A 23,404-nucleotide genomic window follows, 5' to 3' on the forward strand; every position below is an offset into this window, starting at 1 on the left:
TGCACTATCATAGTGTCTGTGATTAGCCACAGCACTCTAGTCAAGAAACACAGCAATACCTCATCTCAGAAAACCAAAAAATTATTATAAAACTGACACTAATATGAGGTATACTTGTCCACAGGTAAAAAAGCAACAACGACAAAAAAAAATCTCACGATTCTCAAGTTGTAAACTAATTCTGTGAAAAGTTCAATAAATTAACCAGATAAGTCAAGAGATTATCTCTGCCTCACAAGTCATGACTAGGGCACTGTGCAACCCATTTGGAATTGTTTATAGACTTTATGGGCCATAAAAAAAAAAAGGCAGGTAAAAGAAGAAAGGTAAGGCAACCTGTTGAGTCTTGTATAATAAAAAAGTAAAATACAAAGTGTACCTAACTAGTATATCCCACAAAGCTTTTGTACATCATCTGAAACAAATATAGCTTAAAACTTTATACTTGAATAATCATTAAGAAAAATGTGAATCAGCTATAGCAGCCAAAATAAACCAAACTGTGGGTTTCTCATTTTGTCAGTATACGCTGATAACAGTACACAACCAGTAGGCAAATGACCTATGAAGATAACTTTCAGGAAGAAAAAGAACAAATCAATAATACAATCAGAGCCCCATTTCATCTTGAAGATTAAGACTGGCATGAAATCCATGGCAGAAGTTCTATCCGGGAACTAGACCCTTCCTTCCTTTCTTCTTTGGGGGTCATATTAAACTGTAAAGATACATAAAATGTGTGCAACTGTATTCTTTTTTTTTTTGAGACAGAGTCTCATTATGTCACCCTTGGTAGAGTGCAGTGGCATCACAGCTCACAGCAACCTCAAACTCTGCAGCTTAAGCGATTCTCTTGCCTCAGCCTCCCAAGTAGCTGGGAGTACAGGCTCCCGCCACCGCCCGGCTATTTTTTTTGTTGTTGCAGTTATCATTGATGATTTTAGCTGGTCCGGGCTGGGTTCGAACCCACCAACCTTGGTGTATGTGTCCGGCGCCCTACCCACTGAGCTACAGGCGCCGTGCTGCAACTGTATTTCTAAATGAACAATGCTCCAGAAATTTTTCATTCCAAGTGTTATCCAACCAGCAGCATGGCCTTAAATTGTTTACATTATTGCGCCACAGGCAGGCTTAAAAGTTTCTCTATTAAAGTTAAAGCCACCGCCACCATCTTTTTTAATATAGCTGATTTCATTCTTCAGTATTGAAAAATATCGAAGTCTTAAGATAGAACAAGCCCACCAGTATCATCTGCAAGGCACAAAACACAGAACACAGGGCTTTTATTTTGATGAGTTTATTAAGGCCAAATCTGCAGCGAGCAGCGCCGCAGTCGTGGAGCCAGGAAGGCACGGTCCATCACATGCCGTGTACAGCCCCAGTGACAGCGGCCACAGGCACAGCCGCGACAGGGGCACACTGGGCGGGGAGAGCGGACGCAGGCTCCAGGACCTGTCACGGGTTTCGCTGACAGCTCTCCACACACATCCTTCAGCATCTACCTAAGAAAAACTATCCCTTTCCTTCACTACTCTGCTGAGCCTCAGAAACCATTAACTAAGTTAATGGTTTTTCTTCCTTTCTGCATTTTCCCCGAAGAGGTTTTCGGGGAGAAAATTCCACGTTCGGGATTTATCACCTCACACCACGGTGATAAAAACAGCACCTTTCGTCAAATAAAAGAAGACCCGCGCGCGTACGCGACCGTCGGGCCCATGAGTGGCGGCGGCAGCGGCTCGGACTCTGTCCGCGGCCCTCGGCCGCAGCTGCGCGGGCCCACGCGGGCCTGGAGCTGCAGGCCCGGCCTCCGCGGCTCTGGGCGCGGCCCGTGGCGGGCGGGGGTACCTGGGCGGCGGCAGCGCCCACCTGGGTCTGGCACCTGCGGCGACCCAGGCCTGAAGTCGGCCCTCCCGGCTCTCCCTTGCCTCCAGACACCGCCCGCGCCTCACCTGCGGGCTGTCTTCCAGAGTCTCCTCGATGGGCAGCTTGTCGATCCCCGGCATCGTGGCGGCGCGAGGGCGGCGGCAGGAGACGCAGCAGCCCGCCCGCAGCAGCTGACCCCGAGCCAGCCCTCTCTCGCAGGCGCGGCCGCTGTCCCCGCCCGCACAGCCCTTGCCAAGCGCGGAGGAGCCGGGAGGGAAATCCCGCCCCCTCGGACTCAATGCCCCTCCTCCCAGAGCGCCCATTGGCTCATGCCTACGCCCATCAGTGCTGCGGAGCTGGCCCGGAGGTTCCTCGGCCTAGCCCGGCTCTACCGCGAAGGCGGGACACGGAGGGGATGGGGGCCGCGGCCGAGACGGCGCTGTCTGCGGTGGGTGAGCGCTTTGAGAGCGCGCGCGCCTGCGTCTGGATGTAAGTCGTAGGGGACTGTCTCCTCCATGGCTTGTTGGTGCGGGTAACCAGAGCCTCCAGTAAGGACCACACGGGGGAATTTGGGTCGGTTTTACTTCTCCCGTAAAGTATTTCCCTCAGAGACCTTGGGGAAAGCCCTACTTTAGTTTCCTCAAATTACAACCGTCCGGCCCCCACCCGGAGTATCCAGTCTTAGTCCCCTGCTGCAAAATGGTGCTGGCTAACTCAGATGTCTTAAGATCCTGAGTTGTCTCATTAATGGAGCTTTCTGGGAAATTCGTGGACAGTAGATTCAAGATTATTTTTCTGGGCACTTGGATATCAGTATATCCGGATAAAAATAGGCGACCTTACCTGGCCTTTCAAGGTCAGTCCTTTAGGACTGACGCTGCAAATTCTGACTTCCATATTTCTTTTCAATCACAAAAGAAAATATCTTTCAAAATCAGGGTACACTAGTTATTATGTTTATAACTGATTAGCATTTCTATTCCATCAAAAAGTTTTGGGAAAGGCTTTAAATAGCTTTTTTAGCTTCTAATTTTACATTAAAGTGAACCTCAAAGAGGTTGGAGGATTTGCCCAGATGAGAGTTAGAATCCAGTCTTTCTTCCTGCCTTTTCATCCAACTTTCCCAGTCTCATGCTGCCTCGTTTCTGTCTCTGTAGCTTACAGCAAGCTTTCATCAGTATACAAAGAAAGCGGCAAAATAACTAGTGCCTTCTAAAAATCTAGTCATTAATTCCACTAGTCCATTCCATTTTCATTCCAGAAATATGAAAGATACTAAGTAAAGATTATTAGCTGCCTGGTTCTACAGACACATGGGAACAAATCCAGATACAGTGGAACAAATCCAAATATAGTAATAGGAATGGAAGTTACATATTTTAAGCTAAAATACCAGACTTTCTCATGATCTCTTGAAGGAAAGGTAAGTTAGGTTTTAAAACTTTGAACAGGGGCCGGTCATGGTGGCTCATGCCTGTAATCCTAGCACTCTGGGAGGCCCAGGCGGGTAGATTGCCTGAGCTCAGGGGTTACAGACTAGCCTGAGCAAGTGCAAGACCCCATCTCTAAAAATAGCTGGACATTGTGGAGGCACCTATAGCCCCAGCTACTTGGGAGGCTGAAGCAAGAGAATCACTTGAGCCCAAGACTTTGAGGTTGCTGTGAGCTATGATGCCACTGTACACTACTGAGGGTGACAAAGTGAGAATCTGTCTCAAAAACTAAAAAAGTAAGGCTCGGTCCCTGTAGCTCAAGCAGCTAAGGTGCCAGCCACATACACCGGAGCTGGCAGGTTCAAATCCAGCCCCAGCCCACCAACAACAATGACAACTATAACCAAAAAATAGCCAGGCGCTGTGGTGGACGCCTGTAGTCCCAGCTACTTGGGAGGCTGAGGCAAGAGGATCACTTAAGCCTAAAAGTTTGAGGTTGCCGTGAGCAGTGATGTCACAGCTCTATCCAGGGCAACAGCTTGAGACTCTGTCTCAAAATAAATAAATAAAACTTTGATCAGGTAGACTTTCATTATAGGTTTTCTTTTTCTTTTGCAGTTTTTGGCCGGGGCTGGGTTTGAACCCGCCACCTCTGGCATATGGGGCCAGTGCCCTACCCCTTTGAGCCACAGGCGCTGCCCTTCATTATAGTTTTATAGAATTATCTTTAGTGTTATAATCTTTAAATAAAAGCTCTCCCCTTAGATTGTTTATCACCTAGTCGCTCTGTTGAAGAGTTCTTTAGCTTTTGAGGAAGTTGGTTTGGAGTCAGTTCTTTTTTTTTTTTTTTTTTTTTTTAACAGAGTCTCAAGCTGTCACCCTGGGTAAACAGCTCCAACTCTTGGTCTCAAGTAATCCTCTTGCCTCTTGCCTCAGTTTTCCCTATTATTAGTAGAGACCAGGTCTCACTTTTGCTCTGGCTGCTCTTGAACTCATGAACTCAAGCTATCCACCTGCCTCGGCCTCACAGAGTGCTAGGATTACAGGCGTGAGCCACAGGCCCAGCCTGGAGTCAGTTCTTGAACCATATTAAGGGTTACCAGTTGTGTTATAGGTTCCTTATTCTTGAATTCTCTTTTCTATTCTGCCAGTACAAGCACAATGCATCTGGGCTCTAGAGAAGGAATACTTTCAAGGTAAGTTATCTTCTTGGTTGAACTGTGATTTAGATTTTAAGAGAAGAAAGGTAGTGACAACTGGTAAGAATCAGGAGTAAGTAACAAGTGAAAACACAGTGTAAGAAAGAAGAGTGGGCCAGGCACAGTGGCTCACACCTGTAATCCTAGCACTCCTGGAGGCCGAGGAGGGTGGATTGTTTGAGCTCAGGTTCTAGACCAGCCTGAGCAAGAGCAAGACCCTAAAAATAGCTTGGCGTTGTGGCCGGCACCTGTAGTCCCAGCTACTGTGGAGGCTAAGGCAAGAGGATATCTTGAGCCCAAGAGTTTGAGGTTGCTGTGAGCTGTGACACCATGGCAGTCTACTGAGGGCAACAAAGTGAAACTTTGTCTCAACAACAACAACAAAGTACAAAGTTATTTGGGAAAAGGAAATGGTCATTCTCTATTTGCATAGTTGTACAACATGTGATTTGAGGATCACCCACTTTGGACTTATATGAAGAGATTCTCAGCCCCATTAGTAATTTTAGTATGTGCTGCTAAGTGAGCATCAGCCCCATTTCTGACATACTACATCAAAATCTTCCAGCAGGGTTCAGGAATCTATATTCTAATAACCTCTGCAGATGATTTTTATGTGTGCATAAGTCTGGAAACCAATGACCTAAAGGGGTAATTTTTAAAAGTAAAGCACCAGAGTCATTTGAGTTGTTGGATTCTTTCCTATTACAGACCACAGACCAGACTTAAAGGAGTATCATGTAAAAACCTAATTATAAGAAGCCTAAATATAAGTTTAGAAGACTAATAATTAACTAATCTATTTACAAGATTGTATGTCCTTTTGTTGTAAATTACATGTGTGAAATGTTCAATGAATTATATGTCTTAAACATCTTAAAGAATTATTTGGTGGGTGTAGTTTAATCCTGACTTGCCTTTCATAAAATTAACCAGCTGCCCAAAGTTTTTACTATTCTACCCACACTTGAGTCTCCAGTAACCCCTGAGGCGTTCTCTGTACAAGCCTCATTTCCTGTACAAAAGGAAATTGGCTTAAAATGAATTGAGTTTGGTCAACTGCACAAAACTTACACCGATTAAACTTAAACTGGTTATCAAAGGGGACTATGAATTCTGCAGCTGTGGAAATGTTTTAAAATAGGAAACACAACCATATTTTTGGATGAGCAAGGTAGCCTAAAGCTAGAGGATCCAACAGAAGGTTAAAACTAGATTCTTTCTAGTTTTATAATTTGATTAATTCCCCCATCCATTGAATATTAACCTGTTTTTGTTTGCTTTGGTTTTTACCCAGCTGAGCCTGGCAAGAATTCCTCGCTTCCCTCCGGTAATGTAATAGCCTCTTGATGATCCTTTACAGAACAGTTTAGATACACATAACATCCAAAGGAAACTAATTTGATGATAATACCACACCCAGATAATTGAGATACCTAATAGAATTTTTCACTGGAATTATTTGGTTTGGCCAAGTTAGTTGGGTAACTCCCCTTCAGTTACACTTTATAATTACTCTTCTTTTCTTTTCTTTTCTTTCTTTCTTTCTTTCTTTCTTTCTTTCTTTCTTTCTTTCTTTCTTTCTTTCTTTCTTTCTTCTCTCTCTCTCTCTCTCTCTCTCTCTCTCTCTCTCTCTCTCCCTCCCTCCCTCCCTCCCTCCCTCCCTCCCTTCCCCTCCCCTCCCCTCCCCTTCCCTTCCCTTGACAGAATCTCCCACTGTCACTGTGGGTGGAGTGCTGTGGTGTCATAGCTCACAGAAACTTCAAACCCTTAGGCTCACGTGATCCTCTTGCCCTAGCCTCCCAAGTAGCTGGGACTATAGGCTCTCACAATACTGAGTGTTGTAGAGGGGCCAATAGCCCCAGCTACTTGGGAAGCTGAGGCTTTTTTTAGAGACAGGAGTTTTGCTCTTGCTCAGGCTGGTCTCAAACTCCTGAGCTCAGGCAGTCCACCTGCTTCAGCCTCCCAGAGTGCTAGGAGTACTGGTGTGAGCCACCACACCCAGCCCCACGCCTTGTACTTTAGAGAATTTAAAGAAACAACTAAACATTTAGAAAAACATTTCTAGGATCCAGCTGAGAATAATGAGAGGGACATATTTTCAAGCTAAAAAGCCTCAAAACCACCTATTCACAAATATCCTCTGAAAGATTCCATCAATTAGAAATTCTAAGGAATTCATGTTCTTTTTAAGAATGTAATATACAGTGCAAATAATTCTGACATTGCTTAATAAATCACTCTTTAGTGGGACTAACTTTAAGAGATAATTCAATTATTTCCTTAATATCCAGCTAAGAGATGGACAGCACCTGTGGCTCAAAGGAGTAGGGTGCCAGCCCCATATACCAAGTGGGGGGTTCAAACCCAGCCCTGGCCAAAAAAATGAAAAAAAAAAAAAAAAACTGTTAAAAAAAAAAAATATATATATATATCCAGCTGAGAGGAAGCAAATTCAAGAAATATTACTTGATCATTTGGGACTTGATTCATTTTATCTATTTTTTCTTTTTTCTTTTCTTTTCTTTCTTTTTTTTTTGAGACAGAGTCTCACTCTGTTGCCCTGGGTAGAGTGCTATGGCATCATCTTAGCTCACAGCAACTTCAAACTCTTTGATTCAATCTATTTTAACATTAAAAACAGGGCGGCACCTGTGGCTAAGTGGGTAGGTTGCTGGTCCCATATACCGAGGGTGGCAGGTTTGAACCCGGTCCTGGCCAAACTGCAACAAAAAATAGCCGGGCGTTGTGGAGGCTGAGGTAAGAGAATCGCCTAAGCCCAGGAGTTGGAGGTTGCTGTGAGCTGTGACACCACGTTACTCTACCAAGGGGGATAAAGTGAGACTCTGTCTCTTAAAAAAATAAACAAACAACAACAACAAAAAAAAAAAACATTAAAGGCAGTAGAAGGGGGAAGCTGTGGGTAATTGCAAGGTAGAACAAAAATTTCTAAAGAGTAGGTTGGAAAAAGGAGAAGGGCAACAAAGACCAACTGGTTCTTCATTGTGCCACTGCAAACCATAATCTTAATGGCCATGGCCTTCATCTTAACATTACTTTTGCTCATTGCCACAGCATCCTTAGAATGATGAGCAAATTTTGTACTTCTTTTTTTTTTTTTTCTGTGGTACAGAGTCTCACTTTGTGCCCTTGGTAGAGAGCCGTGCTGTCACAGCTCACAGCAACCTCAAACTCTTGGGCTCAAGCGATCCTCTGGCCTCCGCCTCCCTAGTAGCTAGGACTACATGCACCTGCCACAACACCTGTCTATTTTCAGAGATAAGGTCTCGCTCTTGCTCAGGCTGGTCTCGAAACCAGGAGCTCAGGCAATCCACTGTCCTAGGTCTCCCAGAGTGCTAGGATTATAGGCAGGAGCCATGTGCCTGGCCACTTCTACTTTCTGGATTGTGAAGAAAATGAAACCTTTTTCTAGAATAATTGTATATGCTTTTCCTTCCTTTATGTAGTATGGTTGCCCTCATTCTTGCGGGGGAGAAGAGGACATTAATAAATTATCTGATCAGACCAAGAACTTTGACACAAAGCAGCACCATTCTCACATCTGTGTGGAGGTGGATGAGAGCATGAATGGAGCTCGTGGGCTTGGGCTGTGGAGCCAGCCTACCTGGGAATCCTGGCTCCACTGTTTGCCATCTAGCTTTGTGTCTTTAGTCAAGTTACTTCTTTTTGTCTCTATTCCATCATCCGAAAAATGAGACTTAATGTGGAGAACCTACATTATAAGGCTGTTAATATAATTAATGTGCTTTCAGAGCAGTGTCTCCACAATAAACATTCAGTAAAAATTAGCTAATTATCCTTTTCATTATCTACTTTTAAGGCAGCTTTCATTTTCTGCATTTCCCCCTCTTTATCCTATCTAAAGAAACCAGTATTTTCTTTTTTGAGTTTTTCTTTTTTTTTTTTTGCAGTTTTTGGCTGGGGCTGGGTTTGAACCCTCCACCTCTGGCATATGGGGCTGGCTCCCTACTCCTTTGAGCCACAGGCACTGCCTAAACCAATATTTTCTAAATCAGAAGATTGTATTTATCTTCAGTCCTGATGCTATTTTAAACATTATTATTGCCCTTGCTGATGTTTTATCACTTTGATTTAGGGGCTTTTGAGGCCCAAACCAAAATTTAAAAATCAATAAATATGCATTTTGGTATTCTGGAGAAAAGGTATACAAAAATAGTTACCAAACAACAAGTACTATTACCACGTTAAGTTTTTTGTTTTTTGGGGGTGGGGGATGGCAAGGGGGTAACTCAAGCTTAAAGGCTAGAAGACCTTCATCACATTCCTACCCCCACAGGAATTCTGCAAGGAACAGGTTAGTCAGTGGAGAAGAAATTGCTCTAAAAGAAATCATTATGTTCCAAGACTATTTAATCATTGAAAGCATTTTAATTTTTGCAGAACCACAGAAGGCAGTAAAAAACAGTAACAGGATTGATGAACCTCTCGCTAATTCAAGTAACTCTCAGAGTTAATCAGCACATCCTTCCATGAACACTAGATGGCAACATTAATTTAGTTTTGGGGATTCAAACTACCTTGGGGAATGGCTCTCTCCAACAAATATTTATTAAATAACTAACGAAACATTAAAAATTCCTACCCTTAATCAAAACCACCCTGAGATATCACCTAACCCCAGTGAGAATAGCCTATATCACAAAGTCTCAAAGTTGCAGATGCTGGTGTGGATGTGGAGAGAGGGGAACACTTTTATACTGTTGGTGGGACTGCAAACTAATATAGCCTGTTTGGAAAGAAGTATAGAGAATCCTCAAGGAACTCAAATTAGACCTCCCTTTTGATCCTACAATCCCATTAGTAGGCATCTACCCAGAAAAACAAAAATGATTTTATCATAAGGACATTTGCACTATATTGTTTATTGCAGCTCAATTTACAATCACCAAGATATGGAAACAACCTAAGTGCCCATCAACCCAGGAATGGATTAATAAACTGTGTATATGTATGCCATGGAATACTATTCAGTCATAAAAAAGATGGATACTTTTTAACTCCTGTAGGGAGTTAAAACACATTTTTCTTAGTAAAGTATTACAAGAATGGAAAAGCAAGAATCCAATGTACTCAATACTAATATGGACCTAGTAGACGATCTAATACCCACATAAGAGAAAAACTCAATTCAATTGGGGGGAAGGGGAACAAAAAAGGGTGAGAGGAAAGGGGATTGGTGTGCTCCCACTTTTTGGGCACAATGTAAGGGTATATGGCACACTTTTTGGGTGTGGAACACAAGTACAAGTGGGACTTTAACAAGTACAAATATTATAACTTAGTTGTTTGTACCCTCATATTAACCTGAAATCAAACAGTTCTGCCCTTTGGAGGTATGGTTTAGCAGGTATGGTAAGGAGAAAGCCAGACAATAACATAAAAACATAATAAGTAGGGTGGCACCTGTAGCACAGTGGTTATGGAGCCAGCCACATATACCCAGGCTGGCTGGTTTGATCCTGGCCTGGGCCAGCTAAACAACAATGACAACTGCAACAAAAAAATAGCTGGGCATTGTGGCAGGCACCTGTAGTCCCAGCTACTTGGGAGGCTGAGGCAAGAGAATCACTTAAGCCCAAGAGTTTGAGGTTACTATGAGCTGTGACACCACAGCACTCTACTGAGGATGACATAATAAATGTCTGTCTCAAAAACAAACAAACAAACAAACATAATAAGTAGTATTAGAAGTATAATATTTTTAAAAATAGTATAATATTAAATAATATATTAGAAAGTGGAAAATGCTAGGGAAATGAAACAGGAAAAACAGAGTAAGGGATAAAAAAAAAAAACGGTAAGGGGCAGCTACAATTTTAAATAGGCTCTTCCTTCTTCATTGAGAAGGTAACATTTAAACAAAAAAAGGAGCCATGGGGGAGCCATGGGGACATCTAAGGAGAGGGCATTCCAAGAAGAGGGACCACCAGGGCAGAGGACCTATGCTCTAAGACAGGAGTGGTAGAAGAGAGGAAACAGGAGAGAGCCTGAGCAATGAGCACAAAAGGAAGCCTGATCATACTTAGCCTTGCACCCTACCAGGAGCACTTTAGCTTTGACCCTGATTTTGGACAAAAACACCTTTAATAGAGGTTGTGATTTGAAAGAAATGTTGGGGAATCTGAATGAATCAATGATATAAAATATAATAAATTGTGGGCAAATTAACATTGTCTTGAGTAAATTTGGGAGAGTTTGTGAGATATGGGAGTTTATGAGATATATTGATATATATTATTGATTATTGATACATATATATAGATTATTGATATATATTACTTCAGTGATTTGGGGTGATTTTGTTAAATCACATTTACTATACAGGACAAAAAGTACTGTCTTAGTAACAGAACGTAATGTTTTAACATAAAAGTGGGTGTATACTATAATCCTAGCACTCTGGGAGGCCAAGGCCGGTGGCTTGCCTGAGCTTAAAGGTTCTAGACCAGCCAGAGCAAGAGCAAGACCCTGTCTCTAAAAATAGCTGGGTGTTGTGGCAGGCACCTGTGGTTCCAGATACTTGGGAGGGTGAGGCAAGAGAATCAGTGAGCCCAAAAGTTTGAGGTTGCTGTGGGCTATGATATCATGGCACTCTACTGAGGGTGACAAAATGAGATTCTGTCTCAAAAAAAATAAAAATAAAAATGGGTGTATAGTTTTTCTTCCTCCTTTCCAGAGTACTAATTCAGTCCTATAGCCATTAGATGGAGCCAGGTAAACCAGGAGTCTGTGCAGGATGGGGAAGTCATAGGAGCCCACAACAGGCTGTTGAGTCCAACCTAGATGAGGAGGGTATCTTCACAGAGGGGATGCCTGGTGTGGGGTGTTAAGGCCTGTGTGAAGTGAAGAGGGCATCTGCAGAGGGGGCGTCAGGGCACAAGTAGGGCAAAGCGGGTATTTTGTAAAGCAAGGGCTGTTTGTTAGAACAAAAGTAGGATGAGAAGGGCATTTGCATGAGAAGACAGTTTGGGGGTTTGGGAGCCCATACAAGATGAGGGCATAATGGTAATTGCAGTTGCCTTATTTGATTACAACCTTTAGAATTATATATTTATTTTAAAGCAATTCTACTGATACCTGAATTGCTGGATTTCTGAAATAATGTTATTTTCGGTGTCTTCTAAATTTAACTCATTTAGATTATGTGTGAGTTATATGACAGTTATATTTATTTATTCTTCTAGACAAAGTTTTTCCCTAAAGTATTTTTAGAATCTTTGCATTCTTCCAATTTTCACTAAAATTTTATCAACTCATTCTGGAAACTTTATTTTAGTTCTGAGGTAATTCAATTTGCTAAATATTTGTTTGTTTATGTAATTAGAAATAAAATTTGCACAGTATTTTGATTAATAAATTCTTTTCTCTATATTCCCTTCTTAGGTAATGATATGGTCCTCCACCTGATCATCTAAGCTAGAAACAGAGAATTGAGTTAGCTTTCTTCCTGTCCCTCCCCTCAACAGACATATAAGCACATACACATCCCTACCCCTCTTCCTGAAACATCCCTGCCTCAAGACATCTCCAAAAACCCTTTATAATATTGATAAAGGTAGTAAATAATAGCAAACAGATTGTTTAATGTCTGTTACATGTCAGGTGCTATTCCAAGGGCTTTGCAGATGTTAACCCATTTGATCCTCCATTGGGTGATATAATTATGCCATTTTATTGCAGGGATACAAAGGATAAGTTATATGCCTAAAGTCACATAGCTAAGAAAGGATGGAGCTGGAATTTGGACCCAGATAATCTAACAAACGTGTTGGGCTCTTAACCACTCTTCAGTTCTACATGATCTTTAGGCCATTTTCTATTTAGCCTCTTCTGCCTGTGTCTTGTCTTGACTTGTCTTGCCCTTGCCCTTGCCCTGCCCCTCCCCTTCCTGTTCTTCTCCCCCTCCTCCCCTCCCATCCCATCCCCTTCTCTCACCTTTCCTCTCCTTTCCTTCAGAGTCTTTGTTGCCCAGGCTAGAATGCCATGGTGTGAACATAGCTCACAGCAACCTTAAACTCCTGGGCTCAAGCGATCCTCCTGGTTCAGCTTCCCACATAGATGGTACTACAGATTCCCACCACAAGGCCCAGCTAATTTTTCTATTTTTAGTAGAAACAGGGGTCTCACTCTTGCTCAGGCTGGTCTGGAACTCCTGAGCTCAAGTAATCCTCCTGACTTGGCCTCCCAGAGTGCTAGGATTACAGGTATGAGCCACCAGGCCCAGCCTGTGTCTTTATTTTCTTATATTGTAATTGCACATGTTTATAAGACTAAAACAATTTTATTATTTACATTTATAAAAGTAAAGTAAATGAAGAATTCACATACACTCATCTCTCTAATTGAACGCTTACCAACATTTTGCAATACTTGCTTCTCAATTATGTCTTTCTTTTTTTTTTAGAGACAGAATCTTATTTTGTCGCCCTCAGTAGAGTGCTGTGGCGTCACAGCTCACAAAAACCTTCAGCTCTTGGGCTTAAGCGATTCTTTTGTCTCAGCCTCCTGAGTAGCTGGGACTACAGGTGCCCACCACAACACCTGACTGTTTTTTTTTTTTTTGGTTGCAGTTTGGTGTGGGGCCGGGTTTGAACCTGCCACCCTTGGTATATGGGGCCAGCACCTTACTCACTGAGCCATAGGCACTGCCCCAATTACCTCTTTCTTGGTTTTCTTTCTGTTTTCCTGAAATCTTTTAAAGCAAAACCCAGGCACCATGAAATTTCACCTGTAAATACTTAAGTAGAATATCTTTTAAAAGGGCATTTTTCTACTTAACCATAATCACATTATCATACCTAATAATAATGACATTTATTACTATTTTCAATCATGAGTTTCTCTCCTTTTTTTTTTTCTTTTTTTTTTATTTTATTTTATTTTTTATTTATTTTATTTTTTTTTTTTTTTTTGCAGCTTTTGGCTGGGGCTGGGTTTGAACCCACCACCTCTGGTATATGGGGCTGGTGCCCTACTCCTTTGAGCCACAGGCGCCACTCAAATCATGAATTTCTTGAAGGCAGAATGATTTCATTTCTGTATTCTGAATACCTAGCATGTTGGAGTTTAATAAATGTTTGTTGTAATTCAAAAATTTTTAAGTTGTGGGGCAGCGCCTGTGGCTCAAAGGAGTAGGATGCTGGCCCCATATACCAGAGGTGGTGGGTTCAAACCCAGCCTCAGCCAAAAACTGGAAAAAAAAAAATGTTTTTTTAAGTTGTTTAAAACCATAACATTTATCCCCCTAAAACAATGTTATGAATAACTATCAGGTTCTTGGGCTGACAACTCCTATTTCATCTACAGAGACTAGATTAAACATTACTACAGATGAGGCCTGAGTGTATTGGAGCCCTAAATCCTAAACTCTTTCATCTTTGATATTGAATCTGGGGAAAGCCTGGGTTTTCTTCCCACTGTTATGCCCACTCCCACTGGGGAGGGCATAAGAACAAGGACTAGATTGAGTGGGAATGTTCATTGGTAGAAATTACTTAAAAGGAAATATGTGGCATTCACTAAAAAATATGCTCGCTCTTCAGAGTTTTTCCATGGAAATATGACTTTATGTCTGCTAACTGATATGTAGAAAGTATTCATTGCCATGTCTGTTATAATAAAAATTGGAGACAATCTGGGGGTTCATTATCAGCAGTATAGTTAGATAAATTATGTTTTATCCACTAGATGTAATGCCAAGCAGCTGCTGAAGAAAGAGACAAGCTATACATGTTGACAGGGTATGTGTATGAGTGTGTGTCCCACATTGGAGGAGGGTTCCATGTTACTTAACAATACACGTCTGACTCCATGTGGATAAAAATGTGTGTGTGTGTGTGTATATCTTCCTATTTATGTCAAGGTATTTAAAAAAGACGAGTGGGAGAAGCAGTGTATTATTAATAGTGGTAGCCAGTAAGTTGGGAAGGCGAAATGACCCATAAAGGAGACTATCATATTTACTCTGTATGAATGAAATATTTTAAAAATAAAAATATGTTTATGTTTTGGATGATTTGATCAAATTTTTTAAATGGAAGGCTATAGAGTGCAATGGCTCACACCTTTAATCAGGAGTTTGAGACCAGCCTAACCAGATTCAGTGGAAATGTTCATTGGTAGAAATTACTTAAAAGGAAATATAATGGCATTCACAAAAAAATATGCTCGTATTTTTTGGGAGGGAGACCCCATCTCCACTAAAAATAGAAAAAAAAGAAACTAGCCAGCCATTATGGTAGGCACCTGTAGTCCCAGCTACTTGGGAGGCTGAGGTAGGAGCATTGCTTGAGCCCAGGACTTTGAGGTTGCTGTGAGCTATGATGCTACAACACTCTAGCCTGGAACAGCAGAGTGAGACTCTGTCTCTAAGAAAAAAAAAAAAATCAGCTGACTGTGAGAAGCGTGGTAGACCAAGTAAACATCAATAGAGAAACAGGTAAATACTGGCATGAGATCGGTGTGTGCAAAAATGGTCCCAAAAGAGCTCACCAATAAACAAAAGCAAAGAAGAGTCAAAGTTTGCCAACACTTTTAGAGAGGCAAGACAATGTTTTGGGCCATGTTGTCACTGATGATGAAACATGAGTATACCAATACAACCCTGAAAGGATCAAAGCACACAATGGAAGTAAGCCAACTCTCCATGCCCCCAAAAGTTCCATCAGTCCAAATCAAGAGTCAAAACAATGTTGCTAACATTTTTGATATTAGAGAGAATGGTACCAACTGAATAGTTAACCAACTTTACTATTTGAAGGTGCTGAAAAGTCTGTGTGAAAAAGACAAAAATGATTCTAACTTCACCTAACAATTCACGGCTCTTGCCTCATGACAATGTACCAGCTCACACGGCACTGTCTGTGAGGAATTTTTAGCCTATAAACACATGACTACATAAGAACACCCTCTCTACTAACCTGATCCACCCCCCAATGACTTTTTTCTTTACCCAAACGTAAGAGAAATATTGAAAGGATATTTTGATGACATTGAATACATCAAGGGTAATACAACAACATTCTGATGGCCATTCCAGAAAAAGAGTTCCAAAATTGCTTTGAAGGGTAGACTAAGCCCTGGCATCAGTGCGTTACTTCCCGAGGGGAGGGAAGTCACTTAGAATGTGACTATAGTGATATTCAGCAATGAATATCCTATTCTAGGATGAGTTCATTAATTGTCAGACTCATTTTCAAGGTTTTACCTATTTTCCTTAATTGATTATTGCACTTTGATATTCTGTGAGATCTTTGGTGAAGATGTTACAGTACCCATTAATTGCTGATATCAACAGAACAAGGTATTTGGAGACAGAAATAGTAAGTCAAGGCTCAGCTACTTGCCGATTAGTGACTTCTGCCTATTACAACTGTACTCTGTTTTCTCAAGCTACAAAATAGTGGAAGATTTGGGAGAAGATATACCAAAATGCTTCGGAAGCTATAAAGCCCTAGAAGTACTTTGTGTTATAAAATTGTGACAGGTAGCATTTATTAAAAACCAACAATAGATACTAATAATGTTAACACTATTCTCATGTCAGAAATAAAACAAGAATGTGTTGACTTTTATTGAAATCAGGAGCCATTTTTTGAGCAGAATTGTGACATGAATAGACTTATGGTTTTAAATTATCTTTTTGGCTGCTGTGTTGATAGAAAACCATAGGGGTCAAGGGTGGAAGCAGGGACCACTAAAGGTACTGTTGTAGCCATTCTTCTCCTTGGCCCTTTTCCCTCTCTTGTCTCTGTTACCGTGTCTCCAGATTTTTCTCCTGTCTTACCAGCCACTCCTTCAGAACCACTCCTGCCCCAACCTCCAAACACTGGAGCATTCTAGACTTGGTCCTGAGACCCTTCTTATACCTCGCACCATTCACTGGGTGATCTTATTTAAACCTATGACTTTTAAGACCATCTCTTTGCTGGTCATGCACAAACTTAGAACTCAAGCACTGAGCTCATACTCGGTGAGGTGCTATCCACACTAGAGCTCTTCATTTCTCCCCAGACCCTTCCTCCCCTAGTCCAGTCTTCCACATCCCAGTATATGGCACTGTGTTTGTTCAAGCCGAAAAAGAAAGTCATTGGGTTTTTTGTTGTTGTTGTTTTTTTTTTTTATAGAGACAGAGTTTCACTTTATCACCCATGGTAGAGTGCCGTGGCATCACACAGCTCACAGCAACCTCCAGCTTCTGGGCTTAGGCGATTCTCTTGCCTCAGCCTCCCGAGTAGCTGGGACTACAGGCGCCTGCCACAATGCCCGGCTATTTTATTGTTGCAGTTTTGGCCAGGGCTGGGTTTGAACCCACCACCCTCGGAATATGGGGCCGGCGCCCTGCTCACTGAGCCACAGGCACCACCCAAGAAAGTCATTGTTAATGCCTCCTTTCCCTCACCTCCATATCTAATCCATCAGTAAGACATTTTCTGAATCAAAGAGCAATTTCTAGAATGCTATGAATAAGATAACCTCAAAGCCCTCAGTGGCTTAAATAATGAATATTTCTCTCATAAAACTGCAGAGCTGCAGGTCAGTAAGTATTTGGCTGAGCTTGGCTAGGCTCAGCTGATGTGGTAGGCTGCAGACTGCAGGATAGGACAGGGTCTGGTACAATCCATGTATGTCCATTTTGAGGCTCAGGCTGCAGGACAGCAGCTACCTCAGGGATAACCTCATAGTGATGGTAGAAGCCATAGAAAACAGACCAATCATGCTGGCACATTCTGCTCACATCACTTCCCATTGGCTGAAGCCAGTCACACAGACAAGCCCAAAAGTCAAGAATTTGCAAGTATACTGTGTCCACAGTGAAACCGCAGCAAGGGGATGGGATTGAAGAATTGGGACCAAGTGTGCAATCAGACTCCTACAACCTTTTGAAGAATTCTTCCTGTCTCCAAACCCACTATTACCCTTTTGTCCAAAGACCATCATCTTTTGCCCCTAAAGTATTACCTGTGTCTTCACTACAATATCCCTACCACCTAGAGCAATGTGTCGCACATAAGATATGCTCAGTAAATATGTGTTGAATAAATAACTCCCAGCTGATGTCCCTGCTTACATTCATTCCCCTTTAAACCCTTTCCACAGAGCAGTCAGAGTAAGGTTTTTAAAACATGAATCCTATTGTGCCAGTTCCAGTTTAAATCCCTACCCTAACTTCTCTTTGCACTGGAACTCCTATGGAGAGCTTTTAAATGTCCATCCTTGATCCAGCCTGGCCTGGCTCCCCAGATGCATCTGGCACCACTAACTCCAGCCCAGCAGCTTCCTTCTCCCTCAGATACGCCACACACTGTTCATGTGCAAGACCTTTGTATTTGCTTGTCCCTCTGACTGCAGTGCTTTTTCTCAGGCGCTAGCTTACTCTCCTTCTCGGCTTCAGCTAAAGTGTCACCTCCTTAGGCCTTGCTCCACCATCAGCTACCAACTGCCAACCACCGTCCTCAGTCCTCCTCCCCCATCATGCTGCATCACCGGCACCTTGTTTACTCCTCCCGCTATATGTATCACTCTCTGAAATCACCATGTCTTGTTCATCACTGATCTCTAACATGTATAGTGTCTGGCACATATTAAGTGCTCTAAAAAAATACGTGGAGTGAATAGACAAGAAACTGGGTGGCACCTGTGGCTCAGTGTATAGGGCACCGGCCCCATACACTGAGGGTGGCAGGTTCAAACCCGGCCCTGACCAAACTGCAACAACAACAAAAAAAAGAACAAGAGATGAATATACGAGAAACCTTTTTCCACCCATTTTTAGAGAATTTCTCTCCTGCCTTTTTTTTTTTTGTGGTTTTTGGCCGGGGCTGGGTTTGAACCCTCCACCTCCGGCATATGGGACCGGCACCCTACTCCTTGAGCCACAGCGCCGCCCTCTCCTGCCTTTTATTTTCATCTACTCATCTATATGCAAAAAGGGTTCTGTAAATCCAAATCACATCAAGTCAAGCTGAATAAAAATATTGGAATGCACTTGTTAATAAAGAAGAAATTGGGAACCTGATGAGTTGCTTCAGCATGTGCTGTGGGATACTCATGCCAGGAGCCTTGGAAGTGCCAATCTGTGATAGTGAGGATCTCGGGGAGACCTGCCCTGCTGTCTACCCACCCCCCCAACCCCGCTGTCAACATGCTGCCCTGTTGATCTGCCTTGCCTGGCTTGTCTCTTCCTCTTTCTCATTCTTATCCCTGGCTAACAGACTGTTTTTTCCCTGCCTTCGTCCCCCACCCCTACATACTATGAACTTCATGAAGGCAAGGATCCAATACTTTTTTTCTGGTCCTGAGTAGGTGCTCAACCCATTGTGGAAGAAAGGAATGAATGTCTCAAAGGAGAGAAAGAAATCTGAGAAGGTGTTGAATTCCTCCTCCTCCTAGTCTTCCCAGATTAAGGTTACCTCCATCTTTGCAAAGTCTACATCTCAGCACTATATATAATATCTCCACGAAGTATAAATGTTCACTGGTTTTTTTCATCCTCAGAATGGCCTACACGTACATTTATAAACCCAGCCTCTGTGTGCCTGCTGATGTGTGTGTGAGATCCTTTGTTTAGTTGAGAGCTTGCAGAAGGAGGGATTTAGCTTAACATATTTGAGATCATGATAGGATAAATCTGATAAAGTTGAGCTCTATTCTGTACAGACAATTTCCTCTAAGGGTGGAGACAACTTTTCCTCTTCCCTGAAGAAAAGTCTGTTGTTTAAAGTCGAACCCTTAAATATATCTTCAGGGAAGTATATCAATACTTTCCCTATTATCTCTTTAAGAGTCTAACCTTAAACTGTGTGGTTTCCTCATCTGTAAAATGTTCATTGCCTAGTATAGAACCTTTTTAGTAGTAATAAAAGGGTCTTGTCTTTCAAAACTTGTAGAAAAGAAGAGTAGAATTTAAGAAAAAGAAACACAATTAAATATTGTGTGGAGGAGCGGAGGAGCAGATTACAGGAACTGCAAGTATTACACCTTTGGTTTGGGGTGGGGAACAAACAGCCGCTTCAAAATCTTTCCAACTAGCAGTTATACTTTATTTTCAATTTCAAGTTTTTTTAGGATTGTGAAATTAAAATATTCTCTTCTTGGTTATTTTTCATAAGCTTAACCATCTTTTTGAAACCCCCACACACACTGCACCTCAAAAGATCAACAGAAGGAAACTTTTCTTCAGAAAGTAAACTATTTTCTTTTTGAAACAACTGTGGAAGGGAAAGAAATTATTCGCTTTAAATAGTCCTGCTTTTAAATTGCTTGGAGATGCTTACATCTTCACATAAACTTGTGTGTCTCTCATTTAAAAGAAAAGATGAAGGAGAGGAATTATACCATTAATTATTTAAAATACTTGGTGCAGGCTCGGTGCCTGTGGTTCTAGCAGCTAGGATGCCAGCCATATACATTGGAACTGGCGGGTTCGAATCCAGCCCGAGCCTGCCAAACAAAATGACAACTACAACCAAAAATTAACCAGGCGTTGTAGTGGGCACCTGTAGTCCCAGCTACTTGGGAGGCTGAGGCAGGAGAATCGCTTAAGCCCAGGGTTTGGAGGTTGCTATAAGATGTGACGCCACAGCACTCTACCCAGGGCGACAGCTTGAGACACCGTCTCAAAATAAATAAATATAAAATAAAATATTTGGTGCAACTGTTCCTATCCAGGCACTTGGAAGACAATTACACTCAGTTTTAATAGCATTGCCAATCTTTTCCAGTATGCTGCGCTCCAAATACTATTGTGTTTTCATCGACAACATTCACTATTACATATGCATGTGAAAAACAGGCATTTTCATCAGTATTACTATAATAGCATTAAGAGATTATTATTTTTTCCAATTTCTTTGGAAGAAAATTCACTTAAATTATTTATTACTTGATTGCACTCCTGTCTTGCCTGTATTTTTAGGTGACTGGAGTCCGTGAAAGTATAAACTTCAGAATAAAAAAGCATGATTTTATACATTAATGATTTCAAATAAAGGAAGAGTGCTACATTTGTGCATCACTTCTTTTGAGAAAGTTAAATCTGTGTTCTGCTTAGGAGAGATAACACTTTTTGTCCCTGTAGGTGGCCCCCCTGGTGTAGCCATTAGTTGCTAATTACTTGCAAACAAATAAACAATTAACTCCTTAAGCTGCTGGCTGGGCAAGTGTTCATTGACATGCTAAAACTTTCTAAGACAGGATTTTAATTAGTGACGTTCTAAATCCAGCCCCCTTGTCAGCAGAGCTATAAGGTGAACTGCAGGAAGATCCCAGCCTTGTACACGTGGGGCAGAGCCAGCAGAGAGGCCAGCGCTGTCCATGAGAGAATGTCTCCCAGCCTTCAGGATGGTGCTCGACTTGGGGAAAGCAAACCCTCACCCTGCTCCTTTTCAATAGAGAGCATCTTAGGACTGGACCAGAAGCAAGACTCTATTCCATCAGTGAAACCCCACAGGCCCTGGACAGACACGTGCAGTTCCTCAGGTATGCCACAACTTAATTTTTTAAACTCCTTGTTATTTCATTTGCAGTGCTTAATTTGGCCTTCATTTCATGCTACCTAGAGTTAGAAGCTACAGTTTCATTCAGTTACGTAACTAAAGCTTCCAGGTCTTTTTTAATGCCTCCAGCTGAGTCCCATGGGAAATAAAAATATCAGCCTTAGAAACAAGTGGATATAAAATTCACTCATAGGAAATGCCAAGAACCTGCTTTTATTTTAGAAGATCAATCCCCCCTTCCCGACACTTCAGATATTTGAAATCTGTTTTCAAAGAGAAATAAATGACAAGATTAGAAGACAGGATTTCCAAGGCAAGGTCTTCATTTTTGTTTGGTTTTTGATATTTGGTTGATGAGGGGCTGTTCTCTTGTGAAATCCAGAAGAATTCCACTAGGAAGTTAAAGCAAGTTCCTGAAATTACTCCTTGTAGAACTTTGTGGAACATAGGATTGGTTGGCCATCTAAGACAGGGTTTATTTTTCTGTTTTCAGGGAAAGATGGTAACCTATGTTTACATGTCTCAAGTCTTCCCAGTGGGATCCCATTCCCTTGCATATTGGATCACCCAATGCCAGAAGAAAAAGCTTTGAAGTATGAAAATTCCTTTTCAGCCTCAGAAAGACTGACTTTGAAAAGAGAGTTGAGTTGGTATAGAGGCCGAAGACCCAGAACTGCTTTTACTCAAAACCAGGTGGGAAGTTTTTTCATCCAATAATGATAATACAAAGGTTTTTACTAACATCCTGTTAAGCAAAAAAGCCCATTCATTTGGGATCTCAGTTTAGAAGCCTTATTAATGAAACAATAGACTATCATATTTTAATAATTTCTAGATAATTTTTAAAAGGCATTCAGATTGATTGTGAAAGATTTATATGCTGTTATTTTGACATAGAAATTAAAGCCCATTTTTAGTGACATACTGGAGATCAACATTTTTTATTCCTTATTCTTATAAGAATTATTTCCTTAATCTTAGATTGAAGTGTTGGAAAATGTCTTTCGAGTAAACTGCTATCCTGGCATTGATATCAGAGAAGACTTAGCTCGAAAATTGAATCTAGAGGAAGATAGAATTCAGGTAATTTTCAAATTTAGTTGTTATTCATGCTGATTGAAATATTAAGAATAGTAAAATAATGTTTCTGAGGCCTATTTTATTTTTTCTTAATTTTAGATTTGGTTCCAAAATCGTCGTGCAAAGCTGAAAAGGTCCCATAGAGAATCACAGTTTATAATGGTGAAAAAAAATTTGAACACAAATTTCTTGGAATAGATAGAAAACTAAACATGTGAAATTATCTTCTAATTGCAGAGCATGACAAATCAATGGAAATATGAAGTGTTGAAAATGTGATTTTTTTCCTGCATTTAATCTGAATATTGTCTTTTTTTCCTGAAAATATATTGTAAATAATTACTATTGTAACATGGTACATATTCTATTTGGGCACTTTTAGTTATAAGACTTTTCCTATATATTTTAATAAACATGTTTAGAAAAGATGGCTATTTTTTAAGTGAGCAAAGTTAATCTAATATTAGTTTGCTAAAATCAGTAAATTCATGACTAAGTGATTCTATAAGATTTCATTTACAAAGTGTTTCAAGTAAAATAATCTGAAGAACAAAGGTTAGTTTCTCCTAACCACATTTTGAAACATGATTATGCTTAACTATATTGTTCAATATGATTTATTGTTGAATGTCAGTTTCTCTTGATTTATGGCATAAAACAGTGACAAATTTCTCACCATGTATCAAAACAAATTCCTATAGCATGATAGTGTCAAGTTTTTTATAAGCAAATTCATTATGCCACAGAAAATATAAAAGCATCAGCTCTCAAATTTATATTATGTACAAAAGAATTAAGCTACAAATAAATGCAAATTTTTAAATAGTTTCTAGTTATTTAATGTTGTGTTTTACTTTCTTTTACTAGAGGGATAATGATCATCTAGATTATGTTGATCCCAGTTTAATGATTTCCAATCACTGTATATTTTGTTTTAATATTACATTGGCTGAGAAGGTAAAACAAATGACCTGCCTTTTGTAAGTGCCCTGACATAGCCGCTAAATAATCAGGATACTTTCTAAGTGACAAAAACCATGTGATTTCATTTCCCATTTTCCCTTTGTACCTGCCAATTAAAGATGGGAATAGGATAAGATGTATGACAAGAAAGGAGTCCTCTCCTGGAAATCTGGTTATTTGTTTACCGGTTAATGGAAGACCGAAGTGGGTGTTCTTTTTTGATGTTAGCTTGAGGACTCTGACTTTTGTCCACTGGAAGCCATATTTCTATTTGAATTGATTCTCCTTTGCTTCCCTTTTCTTTTTCCTTTTCCTGTCTTTTATCTTT

General features: G+C 41.0%; 2 protein-coding genes across 20 annotated transcripts in view; one reads left to right on the plus strand and one right to left on the minus strand.

Annotated features, from left to right (window-relative positions):
* The window catches only part of APPL1 (adaptor protein, phosphotyrosine interacting with PH domain and leucine zipper 1), a 43,123-nt gene extending 41,002 nt beyond the window's left edge, over positions 1-2,121 (minus strand). The window contains exon 1 of one of the 2 annotated variants that reach the window (XM_053599919.1): positions 1,950-2,121. In XM_053599919.1, coding sequence (XP_053455894.1) covers positions 1,950-2,003 — 54 coding nt within the window. In that variant the 5' untranslated portion in view covers positions 2,004-2,121. The remainder of the gene's footprint in view (positions 1-1,949) is intronic. The other variant, XM_053599920.1, reaches the window with a different exon arrangement.
* A 105-nt stretch (positions 2,122-2,226) lies between these two features.
* Positions 2,227-22,663, plus strand: HESX1 (HESX homeobox 1). Of its 18 annotated transcripts, XM_053600380.1 has the most exons (9): positions 2,227-2,352; positions 4,448-4,492; positions 5,793-5,825; positions 14,225-14,277; positions 19,426-19,507; positions 20,773-21,016; positions 21,527-21,726; positions 22,015-22,116; positions 22,213-22,663. In XM_053600380.1, the coding sequence occupies exons 6-9, from the start codon at positions 20,860-20,862 to the stop codon at positions 22,309-22,311; spliced, it is 558 nt and encodes a 185-aa protein (XP_053456355.1). In that variant the 5' UTR covers positions 2,227-2,352; positions 4,448-4,492; positions 5,793-5,825; positions 14,225-14,277; positions 19,426-19,507; positions 20,773-20,859; the 3' UTR covers positions 22,312-22,663. The 18 variants fall into 18 exon arrangements, with proteins under 18 accessions (XP_053456355.1, XP_053456370.1, XP_053456356.1 ...); XM_053600383.1 differs by lacking the exon at positions 14,225-14,277 and having other exon boundaries at positions 2,266-2,352; XM_053600385.1 differs by lacking the exon at positions 14,225-14,277 and having other exon boundaries at positions 2,266-2,352; positions 20,776-21,016.
* Positions 22,664-23,404: the final 741 nt, after the last annotated feature.

This window comes from Nycticebus coucang, chromosome 8 (genome assembly GCF_027406575.1).
Source record: "Nycticebus coucang isolate mNycCou1 chromosome 8, mNycCou1.pri, whole genome shotgun sequence".
In the NCBI taxonomy this organism is placed as follows: Eukaryota; Metazoa; Chordata; class Mammalia; order Primates; family Lorisidae; genus Nycticebus; species Nycticebus coucang.

Coding starts and splice junctions, on each gene's coding strand:
- HESX1 (XM_053600380.1), top strand. CDS start 20,860: ATGTCTCCCAGCCTTCAGGATGGTGCTCGACTTGGGGAAAGCAAACCC. Junction 21,727..22,014: donor CTGCTTTTACTCAAAACCAG/GTGGGAAGTTTT, acceptor CCTTAATCTTAG/ATTGAAGTGTTGGAAAATGT. Junction 22,117..22,212: donor TAGAGGAAGATAGAATTCAG/GTAATTTTCAAA, acceptor TCTTAATTTTAG/ATTTGGTTCCAAAATCGTCG.